The sequence below is a fragment of the Trematomus bernacchii genome, unplaced genomic scaffold (assembly GCF_902827165.1).
Source record: "Trematomus bernacchii unplaced genomic scaffold, fTreBer1.1, whole genome shotgun sequence".
Taxonomy (NCBI): domain Eukaryota; kingdom Metazoa; phylum Chordata; class Actinopteri; order Perciformes; family Nototheniidae; genus Trematomus; species Trematomus bernacchii.
In genome coordinates this window covers 269,001-290,975 of record NW_022987771.1, presented here as the reverse complement: position 1 = coordinate 290,975, position 21,975 = coordinate 269,001, and the positions used below count along the sequence as shown (strand labels likewise).

Below are 21,975 nucleotides of genomic sequence, written 5' to 3'. Positions count from 1 at the left end.
ATTGTGCATGTCATCTAATGACATCACACTTCCTACTTTTTCACAAGGTTGTCACTGTTCAATACAAGCACTTAAGCAATCCCTAAGCACTTAGCCAATAACTATCAGGACAGTCATAGCATCGCAAGCAAGAGCACTTTACAAACATTAGAGCCATTACCGATGTAAGAAGTGCCACCTGGAGGCTGGGCAGCTTCCATTCACAGTGGAGCTGAGGGGCTAAGATGCAGAGGATCATCATCTCCATGGCATCGGCCATCTGAGCAAACAGCAGACAACACAGAGACACATAAGATTTATTAAAATACACACACAGCAAGTGACCGTGTATTTTCAAAGAGCGGCTCTTACCCAGGCCAGACCAGTGAGGATGGAGAGCTTCCATTGAAAGGTCCCAAAGCCGATGGCCTCTACGGCATCCTCCACCATGAATGTGTCTGGGGGAATGAAGAAGTATTTAAAGCGGTATTCAATAAATCAGCATAAACATTCTCCTCTGTCAGAACCTGAAGCTGTACACGTGAGTGTGAGAGCATTGGACGATGATATGTAATAATGTGGTATCTTGGAAACATCGTTAGGTCTGTGACATCACACGTCTGAATGATCAAACAATTTGTATTCTCTGCATTCTTCTGATGATGGTGTTCATGTAACATTGGAAACAGATCTAAAAAGTAATTCTTGTCTTAAATCACGTTCCTTTGGGAGTATGAGTTTGTACAGGCAAGAAAAATGACATCTGATCCGACCCATATCCTCCATCCAGGCTTCCAGCTCTTACCTTATGGTAGGAGATTTAGGGTTCCTACAAGAAGGCTAAACCTATACAAACAGTCATTCCTACCAATTTCCATTCAGCTTTTCAACAAACAATTGTAATGTATAGTTTAAATGTCGGCCATGGAATTTGTGCAAAAGGGCGTCAGTGTCAGTCTGTTGTCTGTGTATGTATGTGCAAACTTGTATCGTATATTGAAGTCATACTGTACCATCAGTTGGATTGGCAAACTCCCGAGGAACCGGAGCTCCGTCTGTAAGAGCCACAGACTCCAGATCAGTCTGCTCGGCGATCCTGATAAACTGTTCTCTGTTCTCTCCATCATCCTCTGAGCGTATGCTCTCACCTGTACGACGGAAGCGGACAACACTACAAAAAGAAAGTAAAAGCATAGGATATTTAACATCTCTACAATATGCCTGATCAGGGGAGTTTCAGAAGTCGAGTGCCAGGGCAAAGCTGAGTGCAGATGAGGCTGTTGCCTAGGTGATATGAGGTTTTTCTGGCTGTGATTTTGTGAATGGGTGGTAATATCATCCTATTGGGGAACCATGTCAGGCCAACTGAGAGCTCTGTGCACTTTTCTGCTCAGCACTGAGATGTGCATGCTGTTTACAGCTATAATCTTCTTCAGCATGCAGATAATTGATGGTTCATTAAGGATGAAACACTATACTAGAACTGTGATAGTGGCAGTGAGGTCCTAATCACTGTAATTACATGACATAGACTACTGGAAATGGGGAGTCACTGATGCAGATGACTTTGTGAGATGTCCAGAAATGTCTGTCTTGTATATTTTAAACCGCTATAATTTTCATTTTCAAGTTCTTTATGATGAAATACAAGTGATATCCAACTCCCTGGAAATATATATTTTCTTTCTTTTGTTGTGCTTATTCCAAATCCATAATTGTAATTGTTTGATTAACAAACAAGTACATTAAACGATTCGCATTTTAATTATTTTATGTTATTTGTGTGGAAAGACATCGTTATTTGACTGTACGTCTATTGTCCCTCATGACGGCCAGCCTTTAGCTAAATGTAAAAGGCTCCAGCAGAGAAATAAATCACAATAGGCACTGAGTCATGACAGTAAACACAATTACTTAATTAATTAAGTTCACACCAAAAACTTAGCTTAGAAATCACAGCAAAACTGCTTAGTATTAATAAACAAAAACAAAATAGTCTTCTTAAGCGATATGCGAAACAAACTGCTAGCTGCATGTGAAGTTGTTTTAATTTATTTGTTGTGAATTTCTATTATAACTGCACAAATATTGTAAATGAATGACTGCTGCTTTTAAGGAATGTGAGGCTATTTGTGGTCCAGCGAGCTAATCAGACGACGCGAGGCTGTCAGAGGGCGACGCGTCCGCCAAACATGCTGTCACGGTGGGAAATAGAGTGAATAAAAAACAAACAAAGGCACCAATGTTTTTCAGATGGAAGTATTACTCACGGCAGCTGTCTCAGTTGGAACAGATCATCGTCCATTTTGATGTTTACTGGCTGACGGGCTCATCGCCGTTTACATTATCACGACGAGCTGCGAATGATTTCAGCACCGAGGAGAGCTACCTGCTCAGCGAGCCCGCCTCAGCCAATGGGAGGCCGCCTTGCGCGACTCACCGCGAGACACAGGAAGGGGGGGAGTGGATAGGATGATGAGCCCAGGGGGATCTGACACTTTCTTATGTATTTATTCAAGAACATATATTAACATCATATATTTTTTATATAAAGAAGTGCACATCAGGGATAGACGTATAAAGTAGCGTCATACAAAAAAATACATAAAGTCAATCAATAAAAAGCCATAACAAAATGTGCCTAAAATGTCAGAATCAGAATCACATTTTTTGCCAGGTAGCCTACGTTTACAAATACAAGGAATTTGCTTTGGTTTTTGGTGGTGCAAATATAAACGACATAAGAAAATACGGTTTAAAAGGTCAAAAATATAACGATTATAACAAGTAAATATATATTTTTTAAAACCGTAACATTACAAATGAATAAAGACAAATATTTACACCAAATTTAAATATAAAAAATAACCTAAAAACACAAAGAAAATTCCTTGTATATGTAAACTTTTTGACTCCTACTTTTTTGACTCCTACTTTTTGTCGTAGCCTTATTTTATTATGGCTATAAATACATGTATTGTTTACTTTTCCACATCTACCATTCATATATTGCTCCTCCTGTTCTGGACCTTGTACTTTCCCATTATGTATTGTTTAATATGTCTATTGTATGTTTCTTGTAATGTAAAACCTACTCTGTACTTTAGACAATAACTGAAGTTTATAGGCCATGTACATGTTTTGTTTTTCGGAAAGTGCATTAAAACAAAGATAATTCATAGTGCTTGATACACGCATTTTAATTGCATTAAAACAATTGGAACACAAATTACAATTCAATAAAATAAAAAATGAAATAGTTCAAAGTAAAGATCCCAGAGATAGAGCAAATGATACAGAGAAAACAAATAAAATACCAACAGGCTAGACAAAAAAGCAAAGACATTAATGTGAAGGCAGAATTGGGAATTATGGTGGAACCTACGCAACCGTGATTTAAAAAATATATATATTTATTACAGCAGTCATTTAAAAATAAGTATATTCTCCGGATGTTGTTATGAACTTCTGTTGTTGTTTATTTTCAAACATTTCGAACAACTTCAGAAATATATTGCCAGCCGTTCCTTGAGAGAGAGAGTACATCTAAAGAATAAACCGTGTCATGAAACAATCCACCTCAGCATCTCGGTACGCTTCTTCAGCGGTGAGTTACTCTAATGATTTCACAAATGTGCGCAACACCATTTTGCTGGTCGGACTGTTAACTGTGAACACATTGGTGCTCTCTCCCATTATGTCCGTCCTGAAACCAGAAACTGGAGTTCCGCCATGAAAGCAGCAGGATGTTGTGGTGCAGACCTGAAAGCTCTGATAAGCTTGTGAAGGAGTTTCTTGGCTCTGGACAAATCGTCAGGTAAAAGCTCTCCTCTGGCAGAAACATCGCATACAGATTATTTATAGTGCAAGGGGTCAGGAGTTGAGCAGGTCATGACGCGTTCGACCTAAAGTGAAACATGCGCACACACTGAGTCCGGGTTAAGTTGCTAAACCTGCTAACGAGAAACACAGCAATGAGTGTCACTTATATTTCTAGATAGTAGCTTTGGGTCTGTATCAAAGGAGGCAACAGAGCAGCCGAGGGCACACTATTAACCTCGATGTTGTTGGTAAGTTAGCCTAAAGCTAGCTCTGCTGCTGCTGCATGCTAATGGTGGTGTTAGCTGCTTCGTAGTGGTAGTTATACACGCAGAGGTGTAAAGTAAACAAATACATTTACTCAAGTACTCTACTTAGAGGTGTGAAGAAACTGAAGTGGAAGACGTACTCGGATATTGTACTTGAGTAAGTACCAGAGTGTAGGAAATGAATACTCTGTTGAAAGTAAAAGTCCTGTATTCAACATTTGACTCAAGTAAAAGTACACAACTATTGTCATCAACATTTTTGTAGTACTTATTACTTATTATGCAAATTGGTCCATTTCAGAATGATTTATATGATATTTTTTTATTATAAATATTGATTACATTACATTACATTGCATTTAGCTGACGCTTTTATCCAAAGCGACTTACAATAAGTGCATTCGACCAAGAAGATACAAACTAGAAGAAAACAGAATCATATAAGTACATCAGGTTTCATAGAGCCAAAACATTTCAAGTGCTACTCAACTGGCTTTAGATAAGCTAGTCCTTTATTAGTATATAAGTGCTTTGTTAGTAATTTTATTGCTGGAAGTGGAGTCGAAAGAGATGAGTTTTTAGTCTGCGCCGGAAGATGTGTAAGCTTTCTGCTGTCCTGATGTCAATGGGGAGCTCATTCCACCATTTTGGATTCTGATGGTTCACCGTGTCGAATGCAGCAGACAGGTCCAAAAGGATGATGACAGAGGAGAGGGAGGCTGCTTTAGCCGTGTGCAGTTCCTCAGAGACAGCGAGGAGGGCAGTTTCTGTTGAGTGACCTGCCTTGAAACCAGACTGGTGCGGATCAAGAATGTTGTTCTGACGGAGATAACAGGAGAGTTGTTTAAAGACAGCGCGTTCAAGTGTTTTAGACAGGAACGGGAGGAGAGAGACAGGCCTGTAGTTTATAACATCGAACGGGTTGAGAGTGGGTTTCTTTAGGAGAGGGTTTACTCTTGCCTCCTTGAGACTGTTTGGAAAGTGACCAGAAGTTAGAGAAGTGTTGATGAAATGGGTGAGAAACGGTAGAATATCAGGAGCGATAGTCTGAAGGAGGTTTGAGGGGATAGGGTCCAGAGGACAGGTGGTAGGACGGGCAGAGGTAATGAGGGTAAGAACCTCACTTTGAGAGAGAGGGGAAAAGGAGGTTAGTGTGTGGGTGAACGGTGGGTCAGGTGACCCAGCGGTGAGTAAAGGTGAGTCAGAAAGAGAAGAGCGAATATCATCAACCTTTTTTTCAAAGTAGTTAACGAAGTCGCTTGGAATAAGGGAGGAAGGGGAAGGGGGTCAAGGAGGGTGGAGAAGATAGAAAATAGTTTTTTGGAATAGGAAGAATGGATCTTATCTTGAAAGAAAGTGCTTTTTGCCTGAGAGATCGAAGAAGAGAAAGAGGAGAGGAGGGACTGATAGGTTAGGAGGTTGTCAGGGTGTTTGGATTTCCACCATTTCCGCTCAGCTGCCCTAAGGATGGTTCTATTAGCACGCAGTGCGTCATTTAGCCAGGGAGCAGGAGGGGACTGACGAGCCTGCCGAGATGTGAGAGGACAGAGAGAGTCCAGTGCGGATGAAAGAGTAGAGTAGAGAGGAGAGTTTCTGCAGCAGAGTTTGGAGGCAGAAGTTGGAACGAGTCAGAGGAAGGGAGGGCTGAGAGCACCGATGAGGTAAGAGTAGAGGGGGAGAGGGAACGAAGGTTATGGCGGACAGGTGCAGAGTTAGAAGAGATTAGTTTGTTATGTTTGGAAAGGGGTAGAGAGAATGATATGAAAAAGTGATCCGAGGTGTGGAGCGGGTTTACAGAGAGGTTAGAAGTAGTGCAGTTCCTTGAGAACATGAGATCAAGGACATTGCCAGCTTGATGAGTTGGTGGGGATGGAGACAGTGAGAAAGCAAAGGCAGTTAAAAGAGATGTTGGTTCACATCTCTTCCCTGTCTGGAGGTTGAAGTCTCCGAGAAGTACAGTGGGAGGGCCAGTTTCAGGGATGTGTGAGAGGAGATTATCTAATTCCTCCAAGAAGTCCCCCAAGGCGCCTTTGATGCATTAAAGTGTTATCAAAGCTGGTAAAGGTGCAGCTAGTTTGAATTCAGGTGAAACTAAAGTCTTATTTATTACCTTAACCTTTTAGTGAACTGAACTATTTAATCAACACACATATTCTGATTTGTCAGTTTGTTAGGTACACTCGGCTGTATCTAAAACAGTTTAATGAATAAGTCCTGAAACATGGGATAGTGGTGGTCTAATGGATAGTGAGGTGGGCTGAAGATCGGAAGGTTGTGAGTTCAAATCCCGCCAGGAACACCACCACTAGTGTGCCCTTGAGTAGGGCACTTAGTCCTTAGTTACTCCAGGGAGAATGTCCCTGTAATTGGTCATTGTAAGTCGCTTTGGATAAAAGCGTCAGCTAAATGTAATGTAATGTAAAAACAAATTCTGATAAAATGTGAATTGTTTTGTGGATACAGTTTTAGACAGTTGACATAAATGTATGATCTTTTTGGAGATGCAGGTGTTGGGCACTGGAAAAACACATCAGTGTCATTATTGCATTGTAATCGAGAACAGTGATGTATGAAAGTGTATATTTACCTGCTACCATCCCGCCTTACTTATTGTTATCACCTGTTGTGTATATCCCCTTCATTCCAAATCATCCATTGTGCGTCATTAACATAATGTTTTCTTTTCAGAAACAAAATGATAAAGAACTGGGGTGTCATCGGGGGGGTAGCTGCTGCGGTTGCAGCTGGAGTCTATGTGTTGTGGGGCCCAATTACAGATAGAAGGAAGAGAAAGAGAGGTAAGAGTCAGAGGGAACGTGTCATACACAGATTATATGCAGAGAACCGGTTGAAGATCAGGAACTTACAACGACCTGTGTTTTCCCTCAGGTATGGTTCCTGGTTTGTTGAACTTAGGCAACACCTGCTTCCTGAACTCTTTGCTTCAGGGTTTGGCAGCATGTCCGTCTTTCATCCGGTGGCTGGAGACGGTAATAGGATTGCCTCCAACCCAGTCCTGCAAAGACAATCAGCTGTCCACGACACTGCTCCAGCTACTCAATGGTATATAACACCAGCCTATGGTTTAACAAGTGTGGTATTTATCCAATGTGGACAAAGAATCCAACCATTCAGCTGTCTTTGTCATATTTTATTTCTTGTGAGATAGTTCAGTCAGAAAGCAAACTGTCTGCAGAGTGAAAGACGCAGAATAGAGTTTGCGTTTAAACACAGAGAAAGAAGAAAGGGGGGATCAAGCTTGGTGATAATGAAAGGAGCATTCTAGCAGTAAGGGAGGCAGTAGCAGGAAGCTATAGGTCAAACTGTTACATGGAGTGTAACAAATAACATTGTAAGAATCTTCTTCAAAAGGACAATTCTCTAGCTAAGCAAAGACATTCAAGCCAGTAAAGAGATACACATTAGCAAGTAAGAATCATAATATTAAAGTCATTGTATAGTTTTCTCTGTTACACAAGTCACCAGAGCGTAGTAAACATGCGGTGTTCATTCATATTTCTAATGAGGATGGTAATGGTGACTGCTCTGACAGGTCTGTCCAGAGACGAGCCGGGGGAGGAAGATGTTCTCGATGCCGGGTGCCTCCTGGATGTTCTCCGACTGTACCGGTGGCACATCAGTTCCTTTGAAGAGCAGGTTAGTCAATAATGTTTTTAGGTGGTGTTTCCTTTGATATTTTCATACATGATGTTTGTTGCATTGTTTCATGTATTAACCGTTTTCTGTCTGTGTTTGTTTGTCCTCTCTCAGGATGCACACGAGCTCTTTCATGTTCTTACGTCTTCTCTGGATGAGGAGCGAGATCGTCAGCCGAAAATCGTTCCCTTGTTTGACATGCAGTCCCTCGAGGCAAGTTTTCATGTCCCCACTCTCATTATCTTAAAACAGCACACACATGCTCTGCAGAAGCTGCTCTGAACCTAATATACTGTATAACCATAGACTGATTTAAACAGTCTGATGCTCTCAGCCAGTGGGCCTCAGAGCGCCATCTAGTGGCCGTGGAGGTTAGGGAAATTGTAACGTCGTTGAATCAAAAATCAATTTTTAATGTGCTGAAGAGAACACAAATAAATAAAAAAACATGAAATAAAGTCACCATGCCAAAACACATTATCAGTTCAAGGCAATCGATCAGTTTTATGAAACAAAAAATTGATTTTGTAGACCAGACAGCGCCAGTAAAACTCCAAAGGAAATGTGAACCTTAAGAGATTACATTTGGATTCCTAATGGCTGCCAGTGATGGGTGAGGGTTAGCAGAATATTGATTTTGGTCATTAACACTGATGGTGGCAAAAGGCCTATTTACAGCCCAGTTTGTTTGATCTCCTTTTTTGTTTAATTACTTATTTTCTCAATTGTTTAGGAAGGTTGCCTTCAGTTATAAAAGGTTGAGAATCAGTTTGCACTTTGGAGCATCGGTTGTATGGAGGGAAGCACCGTTTCAAACCAAATTCTGCCTCCTACACCCTTATAAAAGTGAAATGTTAGTATGTGAACTGCAGCAGTGTTGTAGGACTGTCAAAAATAACAATGTGGTTAATCAGTGTATGTGTTTGTTTAATACCAGAGCATTCCTGATCAAGATGAGAAAACTATGACCTGCAGAAGTCGAGGTAAAGAAACATGAAATGATATACAGTAGATGTGAGTATCAAACTGGAACTTATTTCATCTGTATTCCTTTTTCCTTTTTCAGCCCCTCTGCATCCGATACCAAGTCCTTGGAAGTCTCAGAATCCTTTTCATGGTTGTTTAACAAGCAATATGTCATGCAAGCGCTGCGAACAACAAGTAGGTGTTCCGTTTTTTTCGGACAGGAAAGGTTTGTTGTACTTTTTTTACAGGGATTTATTCCTCTCCTTTGCTTTTGGTTAGAGTCCGGTGCGGTACGACTCATTTGAGAGCCTTTCCCTGTCCATCCCTTTACCTCAGTGGGTAAGAAAGATTTTTAGGAACAAGTTAATACTAAAAGTTATTATGGTATCACAACTCAATACAGATTTTTGGTGTTCTGTTTGTCATCATTTGATCTGCCTGTGTCCTCAGGGTCGACCTGTCTCTCTAGATCAGTGTCTTCAACATTTTATCTCTTCGGAAACCATCAAAGAAGTGGATTGTGAAAACTGCACCAAGGTACACTCACTGCAGTATCTGTATTGCCTACTTCTGGTAGTCAACTTAAGAAACAAGAATAGAATCAAAGAGAGGCAACTCTTGTGAGAAACCTACAAATGTTTGTATTGTTCTTATTTTGTCTCATTTCCCCTCAGCTTCAACAAGGGACCTCAGTAAATGGCGAAGTTCTTGGAAGCCAGAGGACAACATTTGTTAAACAGCTTAAACTGGGAAAGGTGACTGTCATTTATATTAATATCACTATACAATTACCTGATTAATAATACACTGCGAAAGCTTGTTTGTGCCCAATTCAGTAGATCAAAACTTCCCTTTATTTCTTAGTGAAAGATGTTTGAAGATGTATTGTGTTTTCCCTTCTTCAATGCTTTCCTCCCTCTGCTAGCTCCCCCAATGCCTCTGCATCCATTTACAAAGACTGACGTGGTCCAACGAAGGCTCCCCCATCAAGAGACCGGAGCATGTGCAGTTTACAGAGTATCTCTCGATGGGCCGCTACAAACACAACGCTCACACACACAGAAGTCAGCGGATCAAATGTGCTCTGAACCCCAAAAAGGCAGAAAGTTCAGATGATTCCACGGAAAAGCTCTCTGCTAACGGCACCGGTGTGTTTCCTGAACTCTTTGATATCATTTGCTTCAGAATCCCTTTTTTTTTCTTTTGTCTTCATGCATTTTGTTTCTCTTTTGTCTTCCAGGAGCAGAGCATCCGGACAACAATAACAAACCTTTTTCCAACGGAACATTTCCCTCTGTGTTTCTTCAGTCTCCTGGTTTGAACCCACAGCACGGCTTCACAAATGACTTCAGGTAACCTCAATGTCAAGATGCAACCTTACAATGAATACAATGCATATCAAGCTATTCTGAGCTGTGGTGCTAATCAAAGCCCATCAGCCCAACATAATGTTTCTTATTTAAAACTAAACACAGGGAAGAAGTGTCACTTTCTATGCTTTTATATATCTGGAACAAACTCTAAGAAAATTGCAGGCCTGCTGCAACCCTTACTAACTTTAAGTCAAAAGTGAATATTTTTCTGTATCTGTACCTATTCTATTCTCTTGCTATTTTAATAACTGTGTTTAAATGTAACCTTATATTGTGCTTACTCTACACTAGGTCTTAATGCTTTAAATTGCCTTGTTGTTGAAATAGGCTTTCCAAATAAGGCGTTCAAGGCTTTTATTAGTCATACGTACATAGCTACAGTGTAGTTATGACGATGAAAATCTTAGGTCACAGGCTCCTCCAACAGTGCAACCCAATAAAACAGAAAAACAGAAACAAATATTGCAAGTAAATACAAAAAAGAAAATAGTAAAATAGTGCAATAAGAGTCTATATACAAGCTTTGCCTGTATAATGCATCGTTCTGTATATCTCAAAGGTTCAAAGGGCTTTATTGTCATTTGCACAGTAGCTACAGTGTAGATATGCAATGAAAAACTGTACACAGGCTTCTACAACAATGCAACATAAATATTAATAAAACAAATAAAAACACGATAAAAATAGTGCACATGCAGCGTTGGAGAGGGGCTCGAGACACGGCAGCCCTCCACGGCGCAGCATCCTAATATCTCTTCTGATTGTAGCGTCTCTCTTCCCAGTTCTACAGAGTACCTTTTCCAGCTCACGGCCGTGCTGGTGCACCACGGCGACATGCACTCGGGACACTTCGTGACGTACCGCCGCAGCCCCTGCTCAGCCCGCCCCTCCTCACCCTTCAGCTCCCAGTGGCTCTGGGTGTCCGACGACTCGGTTCGAAAGGCCACCCTGCAGGAGGTGCTGTCGTCCAACGCCTACATGCTCTTCTACGAGAGAGTCCGGAGGCTGGACCTCGCTCCGCGCTCGGAGGAGTAACACCGACTGCTGCCTGTCCATCAAACTGTCCCCGCTGTGTGTGGCCGTCAGGAGGGTTATGACTTTGTGACAATGAGACCAGGGAGGAACGCCATCCTGGGGGCCACCGTGGTGTTTCTCTTACATCATGGATCACAGCAACATGTTGGACATCGTTGAATGGTGTCTTCTGAATCAGGGTTAGAAAGGCTGGGGACTATTAAAATCTGCACATCCATTACATTTGAATTCTTTCTTCATCCAACATCATGACAGTTTGAAACTTCATGTGAAAAATGATAAAGCAAACGCTACAATAATGATTTTATTTCACAAGGTAAATATTCAAACTCACCAAAGGGAAAAACTGACATTAACCTTTTTTTTTTTTCCACATGAGGGTGAATGTTCAAACTCTACCAGCCATTCAATAGATTACCATTTCTACCAGATCTAGCAGCCACTGACTAACCATCAACCCCGGTTTGATATTAAATCTACGAGTGGACACTTTGCCTCCTTTAGAGCGGGATGCTCTCAATCCCAAAGATTATGGACCTGCAGGATTTTTTGTCAAATATCTTTGATTGTGCAAACTGCAATACTTTGACATGTGTTAAAGTTTCTGTCATGCAGCATTTTGGCTTCAGTGGCACAAAAAACTGGAACATTTGACAATATAGTGCACTCTAAAGTGACGGCCCTGCTAATCATTGTTCATGTGGAAAGCTTAGACTCTGGCATTTCTATGATGCTTTGTAATGTTCCTGTTATTGTGTCCACTGCCGTAGCTAAAGTAAGTATTCTTGGAGATATTATTTAGAATTTGTTGCATATTATGATGTCAATTAGGTATAACTTTCCCCAACTGTGGTTCTCATAAAAATGAATCAGCCTAATCATTGCTATCAGTGTATGTCAAACGATTGGAATTAATGTTTCTATGGACTTTTTTCACAAGAGGTTGTATTTGGTATTTTTCTATTTATCCAAGAGTCCTCACATTGTCATGATTTGCAGAGTTGAGGTCAAAGTGCCATGTTGTCTTTAATGGTCAATATGTTTATTGTTTAACACCTTAAGCCATGTGTGCTAAATATGATGTTAACACAATATAATGCATCAAAGCCATCTTGCTTGGTGTTGATGCTAAAAAGTGTATTAATCAGGTCTTTGGGCAAGTTATCCTGAATATTAATAATGATGTGAAGCTGCCGATTTGCTCCTACCAAACCAGTCAAATGGAGAAATGGCCTGGTTCAGAACCTCTTGTTAATGTTTGCAATTTGCACTGATGTATATTAACGTGAGAGTGTGTGTTTTTGCGTGCAATCTGTAAAGGTGATTGTTTTCAGGTATTAAAAAAAAAAAGAAACATCAATTTAGAGTTTTATTTTTTACATATTCAGAGATAATTATTAATATCATTGTCAGAGATTGTGTGCCAGCAGAGATGCTGAAGATCAGCACACACTTACTGACCTGTCCTTGACCCAAACACTATAAGACTTTCAAGTGTTACCAAATGTTTCAAACTAAATATTTTCTCTGTAGAAATGTACATTTCTCAAAAATAAATACAATGCATAATTTCAAGTGTTTTTCAGTGCCAAATGCTGACTGACAAAATAATCTTCTGATTGATCATTTACAGATAACTGCCAACATCTGCCAGGGATGGATCAGCAGGCACTTTCAAAACATTTTATCCAAATCTGAGTCCGAACAAAAGCATTCTCAGACAACACATCCACCATAATTAAAAAAAACTACTGTGGGCATCTTCTTTGGAACAGCACACAACGCACCTTTCAATACGTTTTTTTTAATTTGTAATAAGGAAAGTGTTCCATCGCTCTGGCAACGTTTCTATCTTTCTTTGGAGACATAGCCAGCTGCTTTACCATACAACTGGATGAAAATTACTGAAACGATTGCTTGAAATCAAGTCAGTCAGACGTTTGGGTCATTTTTAACATAAATAAGTTCACTGTAAAAAATATTCTGATTCTTAAGAGTCCAAGTAAACAGTCCTCACTTGTGCGGTCATTATAGTCTCTCAGATTCAGCTAAAAACCCATATTAGCTTAGTGTTATTTGTCCATGTGGCCAAGAACAGCATGTGACTTGTCCGTTCAGCCTTAATTGTCCCTTAGTCAGAAGGTTCTTGGACCAATGGCCAGGTTGTTAATCCCCCTACTGGTCATTTCTTTCTGTCAAGTGCGATGCGTCTAAATGTGAGGTTGATGCGAGGCAGGGAACTCTTCTTGCGGACAGGCAGGCTGTGGTACCAGAAAGTGTTGGTCGGGGAGTTCATGAGGAGGAGGCTCCCGTGAGCGAGCTCCAGCTTCACGGGTTCAATCTGCCTGAGGCTCTGTTTCCCCCGAGCATCTCTGTGTCGGAAGATAAAGTCTCGTGGCGCTCCCAGAGAGACGGAGGCGATGGGGCAGAGGGGGTCCAGCTCCTTCTCATCATCACGATGCTCGCCCATGTGATCCTGGCCATCTTTGTACCTGGAGGCGAGAAGAACACTTTTCAAGATTCAAGATTCAAAGGCTTTATTGTCATATGCACAGTAGCTACAGTGTAAATATGGAAATGAAAATATTATGTCCCAGGCTCCTCCAACAATGCAACGTAATATGACATAAACAATAAAACTGATTTTAAAAACAATACAAGAGTGCAAGATTGGAATTTGAAATTGATTGAGATTTTAGCAGGAAGACAAATATAAAACTTTTTTTCAGAAATGTCTCACCTGTTGACCAAGACGAAGTTGAACGCTTGTCCAGTTGTTTTAGTGACAGCATCCCGTATATATTCCAAGGTTGGAGTCCAAGAGTTGGCTAAACGTGTCACTCTTGAATAAGTGTAGGTGAGACCTGCATCTCCATATGTGGCCTGTTTTCTTGGTATATCGTACACCTTTCCAAACACCTGGACCTTAGCTTCTTCCCCTGGAACAAAAACGGCTCCAATCGTTCAACTGTACACTACAACTCGTCCTAATGTTACAGAAAAAGGTTTGATATTGTACCTGTTGAGTACACCCCCTCCTCCTCCAGCTGTTTAAAGAGGTTGTCTGCTTCTTCTTTGGAGAACAGCAGAGCATAATCACAGTCTAGTCCTTCTGCCTCTATTTTCTGCCAGGGAACAGGATGAGAAAACTCATCTTCCTCATCCTGCGTCATCCCCTCATCACTCTCCAGTTTGATCTTCTTCTGTGGACTTCTGGCTTCACTAATGAAGGAGCGTTTTTTCACAAACTTTTCCATTGCAGTCACCTGTTGTCTGGGGTTCTCAGTTTAAGGATTGTTAAGGACCTGGATGACGAAAGAAAATTGAACATTATCAATTGTGAGATTTATATAAAGAACTGTGAAACAAATCTTCAGTGTGGGTCTGCATCAAGTTTACTTCTCACCAATATTATGTTTCTGTAATTTTTTGCTTTATTATTAAGTATAATAATGCAACTCACAATTATTTTTAAAATTAAATAACCTGTTAGCTACTAATTCATATTAATGACTAGTTGTGCGAGAATAGTGAAAACTGTCCCTGAGCCCAAGGTTAAAACTGATCAAATAGTAAACACATGTAATTTACTATTATAAAAGACACTGAAGAAGCAGAAAAATCCTTACATTTCTGAACATGGAACCACATTAGTTTCGGCATTTTTCTTGAAAATAGACGGTTAATTTCTGTTGAAATGTTGCAAATTAAAGATCTTAACATGCCTTTATGCATAACGTAAAACAAAACTAACCGCCATAGTATATTAACCAATACAACTGGACGCAGAATAGATGTAACAGTAACTTAAAACAGAATTGATAACCTTAGATTTTTCTCGAAACAGCGCGTTCACACCAAGTACTTTTCCCACAATAGTTCATGAGAGCTCTTTTAGTTCTGATGAACTAAAGCAGATCGCGTTCACACCAAAATGAGTTCCTGGGGGTGGATTAGGCAAATGAACCGCTGACGTCACTTCTTCTTCTTCTGCTTTGGGTTTACTGGCAGGCCGCGCGAACAACTTCACGGCGAGTACAGTAGGTGGCGGTATGCACCTTAAAGTTGCAATCCGCCCAAAAAAACGAAAGAAAAAGAAGAAGAAAAACCTCCCGCGCCCACTTGCTGTAAATGAGGCGTCTGTTTACCTTCCGACCTCAGACATGAGCTTCGTCTGCGTTATTTAAGCAAACACAAATAGAGTGGCGAAGTCCCTCCCCTTCCGGTGGACCTCCATGGGACCTTATTTCGGAAAAATTATGTATTTAAGTCAATGGAGAGAGAAAGATTATCTTTCGATCCCGTTTGAATTGTGCCTCAAATTAAACATATGATGTTTGTCAATTTAAAAGATATCATATTTCAGTATATAGGTGTCAAATACTTATTTCACTTCAGGGTGATAGCAGGACACCCCATCTAGTCATCAGGGAGAATCAGGACAATCTGATTTAGAGTTTCAAAATAAAAGACCTTTGAAGTCTCATATATGAGCTATCATGCCTCTGTTTTAGATAAAAATAAAACAAAAACTCTCCAGTATCAAAGACTCATTTCACTCCAGGGTGATAGCAGGACACCCATGGATGTATAATAAGAACTGGATACAGCGTGGGAGGCGGGGCCTCATTCATTCCTATGAGAGTTGCTCATTCGCGCATGATGATAAAATGGCCCAACTTTTGAGAGAGCGAAACGTCACAGATTACCCGGCATGCCTGAGAAGTACCCGTATGTGCGCTCATAGCGCATGCGCAACTTTAACCATGCCCCCCAAAATGCTCGTTCACATCAAGCACGTCAATTCGCGTACACGTAACAGCACCACACGTTCATGACAGCATGGTAATGGTTTGTTATTATGATAGATTTGATATTAACGAGGCGGCAGTTAGCAGCTAGCGGTTAGCTAGTAATTATGCTAATTTAATTTACACATCAATCGTTATGTACTTTTATATTACGCTGTAACAGGATCTAGTGATATCCAAGCAACAGAGCTTCATTTAGCATGAAAGAATTATTGCACTGTATATATATATATATATATATATATGTATATATATATACAGTGCAATAAGCTTCTTAGTGCAATAAGAAGCTACAGTGACGTTAATCTACGTCGGTAATATTAACTTTATTTAATACAACATTTACGGTACAAGATTTAATCATACAGCCCATGTAGTATAATATTTTACAAATGATGAATTACAGCAAACATGTGCAATATATTCATTATTACAGCTCCGTGGGCTGGCAGTAAGGCGATATGGGACGGGTCCGTTCTTATTGTACATCCATGGGTAAAGATAAACGCATGTACTAGTGCTGAACACGTAACATGAACGTGCCGGGCGGCGCGGTCCCGTGGGTTAGATGCGCGTTCATAATGCAGAGGGAAATAACTCTCAGAATAACGTTATTAGCACATTTTTACAACTTGAGGAACGAATGTTTTTAATAAGGGCTATACAAGTGTTCATACTGGGTAGTTTATTTAGTTTAAAAAAAATTATCCAACGATTTACAGACCACTCTTTCCCCATGTAAGTCAATGGGAAAAAGTGTTTCCGGGCCTGGCAACCAAAAGGAAGTGTAGTACTGCCGTTTGGCCAGCACGAATATTTTCATCAGAGTCCGGCGCACTTCCTGGGGGCTTGAGGACACCCCATCTAGTCACTCAGAGAAAATAAGGACAATCTGATGTAGAGTTTCAGAATAAAAGACCTTTGAAGTCTCACATATGACAGATTGTCCTTATTTTCTCTAAGTGACTAGATGGGGTGTCCTGCTATCACCATGGAGTGAAATAAGTATTTGATACTGGAGAGTTTTTGTTTTATTCTTATCTAAAAACAGAGGCATGATAGCTCATACAATAGAGACTTCAAAGGTCTTTTATTTTGAAACTCTACATCAGATTGTCATTATTATCTCTGAGTGACTACATGGGGTGTCCTGCTATCACCCTGGAGTGAAATAAGTCTTTGGTACTGGAGAGTTTTTGTTTTATTCTTATCTAAAAACAGAGGGATGATAGCTCATATGAGACTTCAAAGGTCTTTTATTTTGAAGATCTACATCAGAATGTCCTGATTTTTACCGAGTGACTAGTTGGGGTGTCCTGCTATCACCCTGGAGTGAAATAAGTATTTGATACTGGAGAGTTTTTATTTTATTCTTATCTAAAAACAGAGGGATGATAGCTCATATATGAGACTTCAAAGGTCTTTTATTTTGAAACTCCTTAAGTTTTACATTCACTCATTTATAATGTGGTAGTTATACGTAGTTTGTTTTAAATAATTATTGATCACATTATATAGTACATATTTCTTAATTTAATATGTTTGGTATGTTTTTTAGGTGTATTTGTTATTGACCGAGTAAGCGCTTTTATTTTGAAGGCAGTTTTTCCAGGACTCTACCGTAATGCATAGGATATTCGCGCACCGCAATATCACGTGCGGACTGGCTTGACTGCGTTTTCCCAAGTGGAGGCTGGCTTGACCGCAGTGTTTTATCCCGGAGGGAAAAGCTAACTAGTTTCCAATCCAGAGAGAAACACCTCGCCTGAAACACACGATGAGTGCCATGAGTTAGTGAAGCAATTACAGAACATTGCACACTTATTCACAAGTCAAAACGTGTTCATAGCGGGCACGGCTGAGAATAGCTAGCTAGCTATTGTTAGCCAGCTTGGACCTGTTAGCCAGTTCTAGCATGGCTAGCTCGATCTACTGAGCAAATAACAGTACATCTGAGACCAGTATTGTGCAGATTAAAACAGTGCAGTGCATGTATTTTAGTTTACCTTCGTCCCGACATGACTTTGCCAGGTCTGCTAACTTTGCTGAACCACGGAAACTGCATTCAGTAGAAGCTTCTGAATGCGGCGCTTCGCGTCCTCCGAGTAAATCGCCAGAAGCGCCGACACATCCTCATCACTCCACCGCTCCGATGATTTATTTAGTGTTGCCATAATAACTGCTTTCACAAAAGTAATCCACTCGTTGGTGCGCTGTGCTGAGCTTAATGCGAGCAAATACAATAGCGGCCTTCAAAAAGATTCTAGAGATTCACGGGGCGTTGTTTGCATTCCGCACAGCCAATCAGACGTATGAACTATTTTCTCCCACAACAGTCCCTGCTCTCTAGCAGGGACTGAAAAGCGGGTCAGATGAACTAATTTGAACTACTTTAGTTCCTGGGGCTTTTTGGTGTGAACGCAAATATATCGTAGTTCTGATTAACTACTGTGGGAAAAGTACTCCGGTGTGAACGCGCCTGCAAGGCGCTCGACTCTACTTTGCCTGCTAAAAACTGTGGAAAACAGCAGTGTGTCTTGAACAGATCCCAGCTCATTAGCATAACCCCGGTTCGTCACTTCGTGTTGGCGCGAACACTTCAGTCCCAGAGGGTGCTGGTTTTAGTTATCCGTTTAGCCCACCTCCGTTTCGCTCTTACATTAGCTTACCGTCCACGTGTTTCGGCAAAAATGATTGGACAAAAAACGATTAACTCATTTTTCTCTCCAGTCTCGAAAAAGAGGAGTTCTAAGGACGTAAATGAATCCGAGAAGGATGCAAAACACCCGGTGAGCACAATGTATATTACTTTAGTCTGTCATTTACCATTAGCCTCATGTAACGTGGGCAATGCTAACATATATGCATATTAAAACATCACTTACATTGTACTTGCATTCGTATTTAAAACAGGGATTCGTAGTTTCCCGCGACACGTGCAGTGTAACCCAAGCTGCGTTCACAAGCACTGCTGTGTTCTTGATTGTTGATAAAAGTGGTGCAATAGTCCGCCCCCTACGATATGTTTGTACTACATTGTCGAAGGTTTTTAAAGCCTCAAGCGGCACCTTTCTCTCAAGTTTTGTATTTTGCTCAATACACCAAAATTGTGCAGAAGAAGTCAAAGTCCTCGGCGGTGGAGTCGGAGGTCTCCAGCCCGTCTCCTGCTCCTCTGTCCCCGGATCAGCTGGAGGGGATCGCCCGCAACAAGAGAGCAGCAATGGAGAAAAGGACTTCCGCAGAAACACCTCCAGGGTTTGGGGAAAGTTGGAGAGAGGGTCTGTCAGCAGAGTTTGAAAAGCCTTATTTTAAAAAAGTAAGAGAAAAACGAATAAAACTGCTCGTATAGTGTGTCTCTTGTGTTTTGAACAGTTTGAATAACTTTATATCTGTGCCACAGTTGATGGATTTTGTTTCTAAAGAGAGGACGAGCTGGACTGTATACCCTCCTGCTGAAGAAGTCTTCACCTGGACCCAGATGTGTGACATCCGAGATGTGAGTTTATCTGCACCCCTTAAACCCCCTTCATTTGTAATTGACCCATGGCATAAATAAGATAAGATAAGAAGTACTTTATTGATCCCAATTTTAGGAATTTTAGGAGGCAGAAAGTATAATATAAATACAAAAACAAGATGCACAAATGTGTAGAAAAATAGCTTTAATATAGACTAAATATGTTTTAAAGGTTGGCGTACATGTAGCTTTTCTGTGTCTTTGTTTGATGCTGTTCCAGAGTCAAAACAATAATAAAATGACATTGTTTTAGCCTTGCTCTGAATGCCTGACGCCCCTTGTAGTGTCCTTTAACTTCAACAAACATGTATACCATCTTCAGTTCTATCTGTAAATCTGCACATTGATATTGTATATTCAAAAGAGATACTCTAGATAAACATATTTTACTGTTGATATGTACACATGTACTGTTCTGTTTTGTTTATTTTCTATTTTTTTGTACTGCTTATACATAAATTGGCTGTTTATATCTATTTTCCTTAACTTTTCATTCATGTGCAATGCGTCTACATGCTGCTGTGACAAAAATAATTTCCCAAACTGGGATCAATAAAAGTATATCTTATCTTAACAAACATACCCCCAAACAATAAACTTAAACTGTTTTATTTATTTATTGTGAGACATCCTCCCTATCACTACGCTCCTGCAGTATTACATTGCATTCATAGCTTTTGGGACATAAATTGACAAGCATATCTTGGCACCTCCCATGCTCTAAATCCATAAAAAGCCGCCTACACAATGCAGCAGGCACTGAGGACAACACATGGATAATTAGAGTGCAACGAAAAATGGAAAATCTGAGTTAGTGGCAACTTATTTTATGTTGCTGAAGATCTGTCTCTATTTCCAGGTCAAGGTGGTGATTCTTGGCCAGGATCCATATCATGGTCCTAACCAAGCCCATGGATTGTGCTTCAGCGTCAAAAAGCCAGTGCTTCCTCCACCCAGGTTAAAACATGTTCATTATCTCTGCCTGTGATCAGTCTTCTTACTTAAAATCACACAATCCAGTCGTATGCAATGCTTTGACATATTTAACACACATTTTGATGCTTTTTATTTGTAGTTTGAAGAACATGTACAAAGAACTGGAGACGGACATTGAAGGCTTTCAGCCCCCTCAACACGGAGATCTGACTGGATGGTCCGAACAAGGTTATTTTAAAAAAAGCAGTTTGTTGAATGTTTACGCAAAGATGATAGCAATTATCTGACTGCCGTCTTCTCCATCTGTGTCCTCGCTCAATCAGGTGTGTTGTTGCTCAATGCTGTGTTGACCGTCCGAGCGAGCAACGCCAACTCCCACAAAGACAAAGGCTGGGAGACGTTCACTGACGCCGTCGTGCAGTGGCTCAGCAACAACCAGGAAGGCCTGGTGTTCATGCTTTGGGGAGCGTATGCTCAGAAGAAAGGAGCTGCCATTAACAAGGTTAGTCTGCAGCACTGTGGTTTTAAAAGAAAGCGTATTTCTAATGTTCATGCATCTAAGTTCATGTTCTCTGTATCTGCAGAGACGCCACCACGTCCTGCAGGCGGTGCATCCTTCCCCCCTGTCCGCTCGTAAAGGATTCTTCGGGTGCAGCCATTTCTCCAAGGCCAACGAGCTCCTGGTGCAATCGGGAAAGTCTCCCATAAACTGGAAGTCTCTTTAAACTGTTTTTCATGGTTCTTAACATGAATGTTAGTTCACTACAGATCAAAACCCACCCATAAGCTTTCACAGTTTCCTGTTTTATCAATAGAATGTGCAGATATTTCTTTATGAGAGTCAAGAGTTCATGTCAGTAGTTGAAAATATTAAGTTTTTTGCTATACACTGAATATTCTTAAATATATCTTTCTCAATATGTTTTTTCAACATTGTAAATATGTCTGTGTTTTCTGTTTACTTTTTTTATTGAAATGTTGGTTCTATTAAAGAGGTTCCAAATAGTGGATATTGTTTATTAATGTTTCTTAATGTGATCACTCAGCCAGCTACCTCAGATACACAAACACAACATACCAAGTGGAGCAGTTCACGTCCCACTGCATTTCAGAATCACTTTACATTAGTGTTACATGCACAAGGCTACATATAATATAAGGCCACTGCTTTTCCTGCAAGTCAACATGTCTGCCATGATGATGGTCAGTAATTTCACCAGCTGTCACTTTGCTTAAACTAACACAAGTTGCCTAAGTTGAATTAACATTCAAGAGATAAGTTAAGTCAAATTAACCAGTAGTGTAAAGTAACTAAGTACATTTACTCAAATACTGTACTCAAGTACAACTATGGAGAGAATTTCCTTTTTTTTTTACTTATACCCCAATACAATTGTAAGGTGCACTTTTACTCCACTACATTTATTTAATACCTTTACTGCAGTTACTTAGCATATATATATTTTTTAAATGTAAAATATAATCAACATTTAAATAAGACTTGCGTTACACATGGAGTAAAATTCACAAGCTAACCTTCAGTGTACAACGTCATTAAAACTAGTTCCACCTTTACCAGCTTTGATAACAGTTTAATGCATCAATAATTATAA

The 21,975-nt window shown here is 40.3% G+C and overlaps 4 protein-coding genes across 10 annotated transcripts in view; 2 read left to right on the top strand and 2 right to left on the bottom strand.

The window, feature by feature from the left end:
• Window positions 1-2,357, bottom strand: part of svopa (SV2 related protein a) — an 8,855-nt gene extending 6,498 nt beyond the window's left edge. The window contains exons 1-4 of one of the 2 annotated variants that reach the window (XM_034148573.1): window positions 2,250-2,357; window positions 993-1,150; window positions 352-437; window positions 161-259 (exon numbers count right to left, since the gene is read on the bottom strand). In XM_034148573.1, coding sequence (XP_034004464.1) covers window positions 161-259; window positions 352-437; window positions 993-1,150; window positions 2,250-2,284 — 378 coding nt within the window. In that variant the 5' untranslated portion in view covers window positions 2,285-2,357. The remainder of the gene's footprint in view (window positions 1-160; window positions 260-351; window positions 438-992; window positions 1,151-2,249) is intronic. The other variant, XM_034148572.1, reaches the window with a different exon arrangement.
• A 1,323-nt stretch (window positions 2,358-3,680) lies between these two features.
• On the top strand, window positions 3,681-12,458 carry usp30 (ubiquitin specific peptidase 30). Of its 2 annotated transcripts, none has more exons than XM_034148564.1 (13): window positions 3,681-3,796; window positions 6,756-6,865; window positions 6,957-7,130; window positions 7,621-7,724; window positions 7,839-7,937; window positions 8,662-8,707; window positions 8,791-8,885; window positions 8,970-9,029; window positions 9,141-9,227; window positions 9,365-9,445; window positions 9,616-9,838; window positions 9,931-10,042; window positions 10,846-12,458. In XM_034148564.1, the coding sequence occupies exons 1-13, from the start codon at window positions 3,726-3,728 to the stop codon at window positions 11,096-11,098; spliced, it is 1,515 nt and encodes a 504-aa protein (XP_034004455.1). In that variant the 5' UTR covers window positions 3,681-3,725; the 3' UTR covers window positions 11,099-12,458. The 2 variants fall into 2 exon arrangements, with proteins under 2 accessions (XP_034004455.1, XP_034004456.1); XM_034148565.1 differs by lacking the exon at window positions 3,681-3,796 and adding an exon at window positions 3,910-4,049.
• On the bottom strand, window positions 12,455-19,018 carry alkbh2 (alkB homolog 2, alpha-ketoglutarate dependent dioxygenase). Of its 4 annotated transcripts, none has more exons than XM_034148570.1 (4): window positions 18,795-19,018; window positions 14,118-14,403; window positions 13,839-14,037; window positions 12,455-13,590 (listed from the first exon to the last, which is right to left on the bottom strand). In XM_034148570.1, exons 2-4 carry the CDS (start codon window positions 14,353-14,355, stop codon window positions 13,281-13,283), a joined length of 747 nt encoding a protein of 248 aa, XP_034004461.1. In that variant the 5' UTR covers window positions 14,356-14,403; window positions 18,795-19,018; the 3' UTR covers window positions 12,455-13,280. The 4 variants fall into 4 exon arrangements, with proteins under 4 accessions (XP_034004461.1, XP_034004459.1, XP_034004460.1 ...); XM_034148568.1 differs by lacking the exon at window positions 18,795-19,018 and adding an exon at window positions 17,916-18,253; XM_034148569.1 differs by lacking the exon at window positions 18,795-19,018 and adding an exon at window positions 17,555-17,626.
• unga (uracil DNA glycosylase a) lies at window positions 17,525-21,379 on the top strand. 2 transcript variants are annotated; one of them, XM_034148567.1, is made up of 8 exons: window positions 17,525-17,699; window positions 18,640-18,698; window positions 19,025-19,225; window positions 19,310-19,405; window positions 20,286-20,383; window positions 20,502-20,590; window positions 20,686-20,864; window positions 20,947-21,379. In XM_034148567.1, exons 1-8 carry the CDS (start codon window positions 17,687-17,689, stop codon window positions 21,085-21,087), a joined length of 876 nt encoding a protein of 291 aa, XP_034004458.1. In that variant the 5' UTR covers window positions 17,525-17,686; the 3' UTR covers window positions 21,088-21,379. The 2 variants fall into 2 exon arrangements, with proteins under 2 accessions (XP_034004458.1, XP_034004457.1); XM_034148566.1 differs by lacking the exon at window positions 17,525-17,699 and having other exon boundaries at window positions 18,376-18,698.
• The last annotated feature ends 596 nt before the right edge of the window (window positions 21,380-21,975 follow it).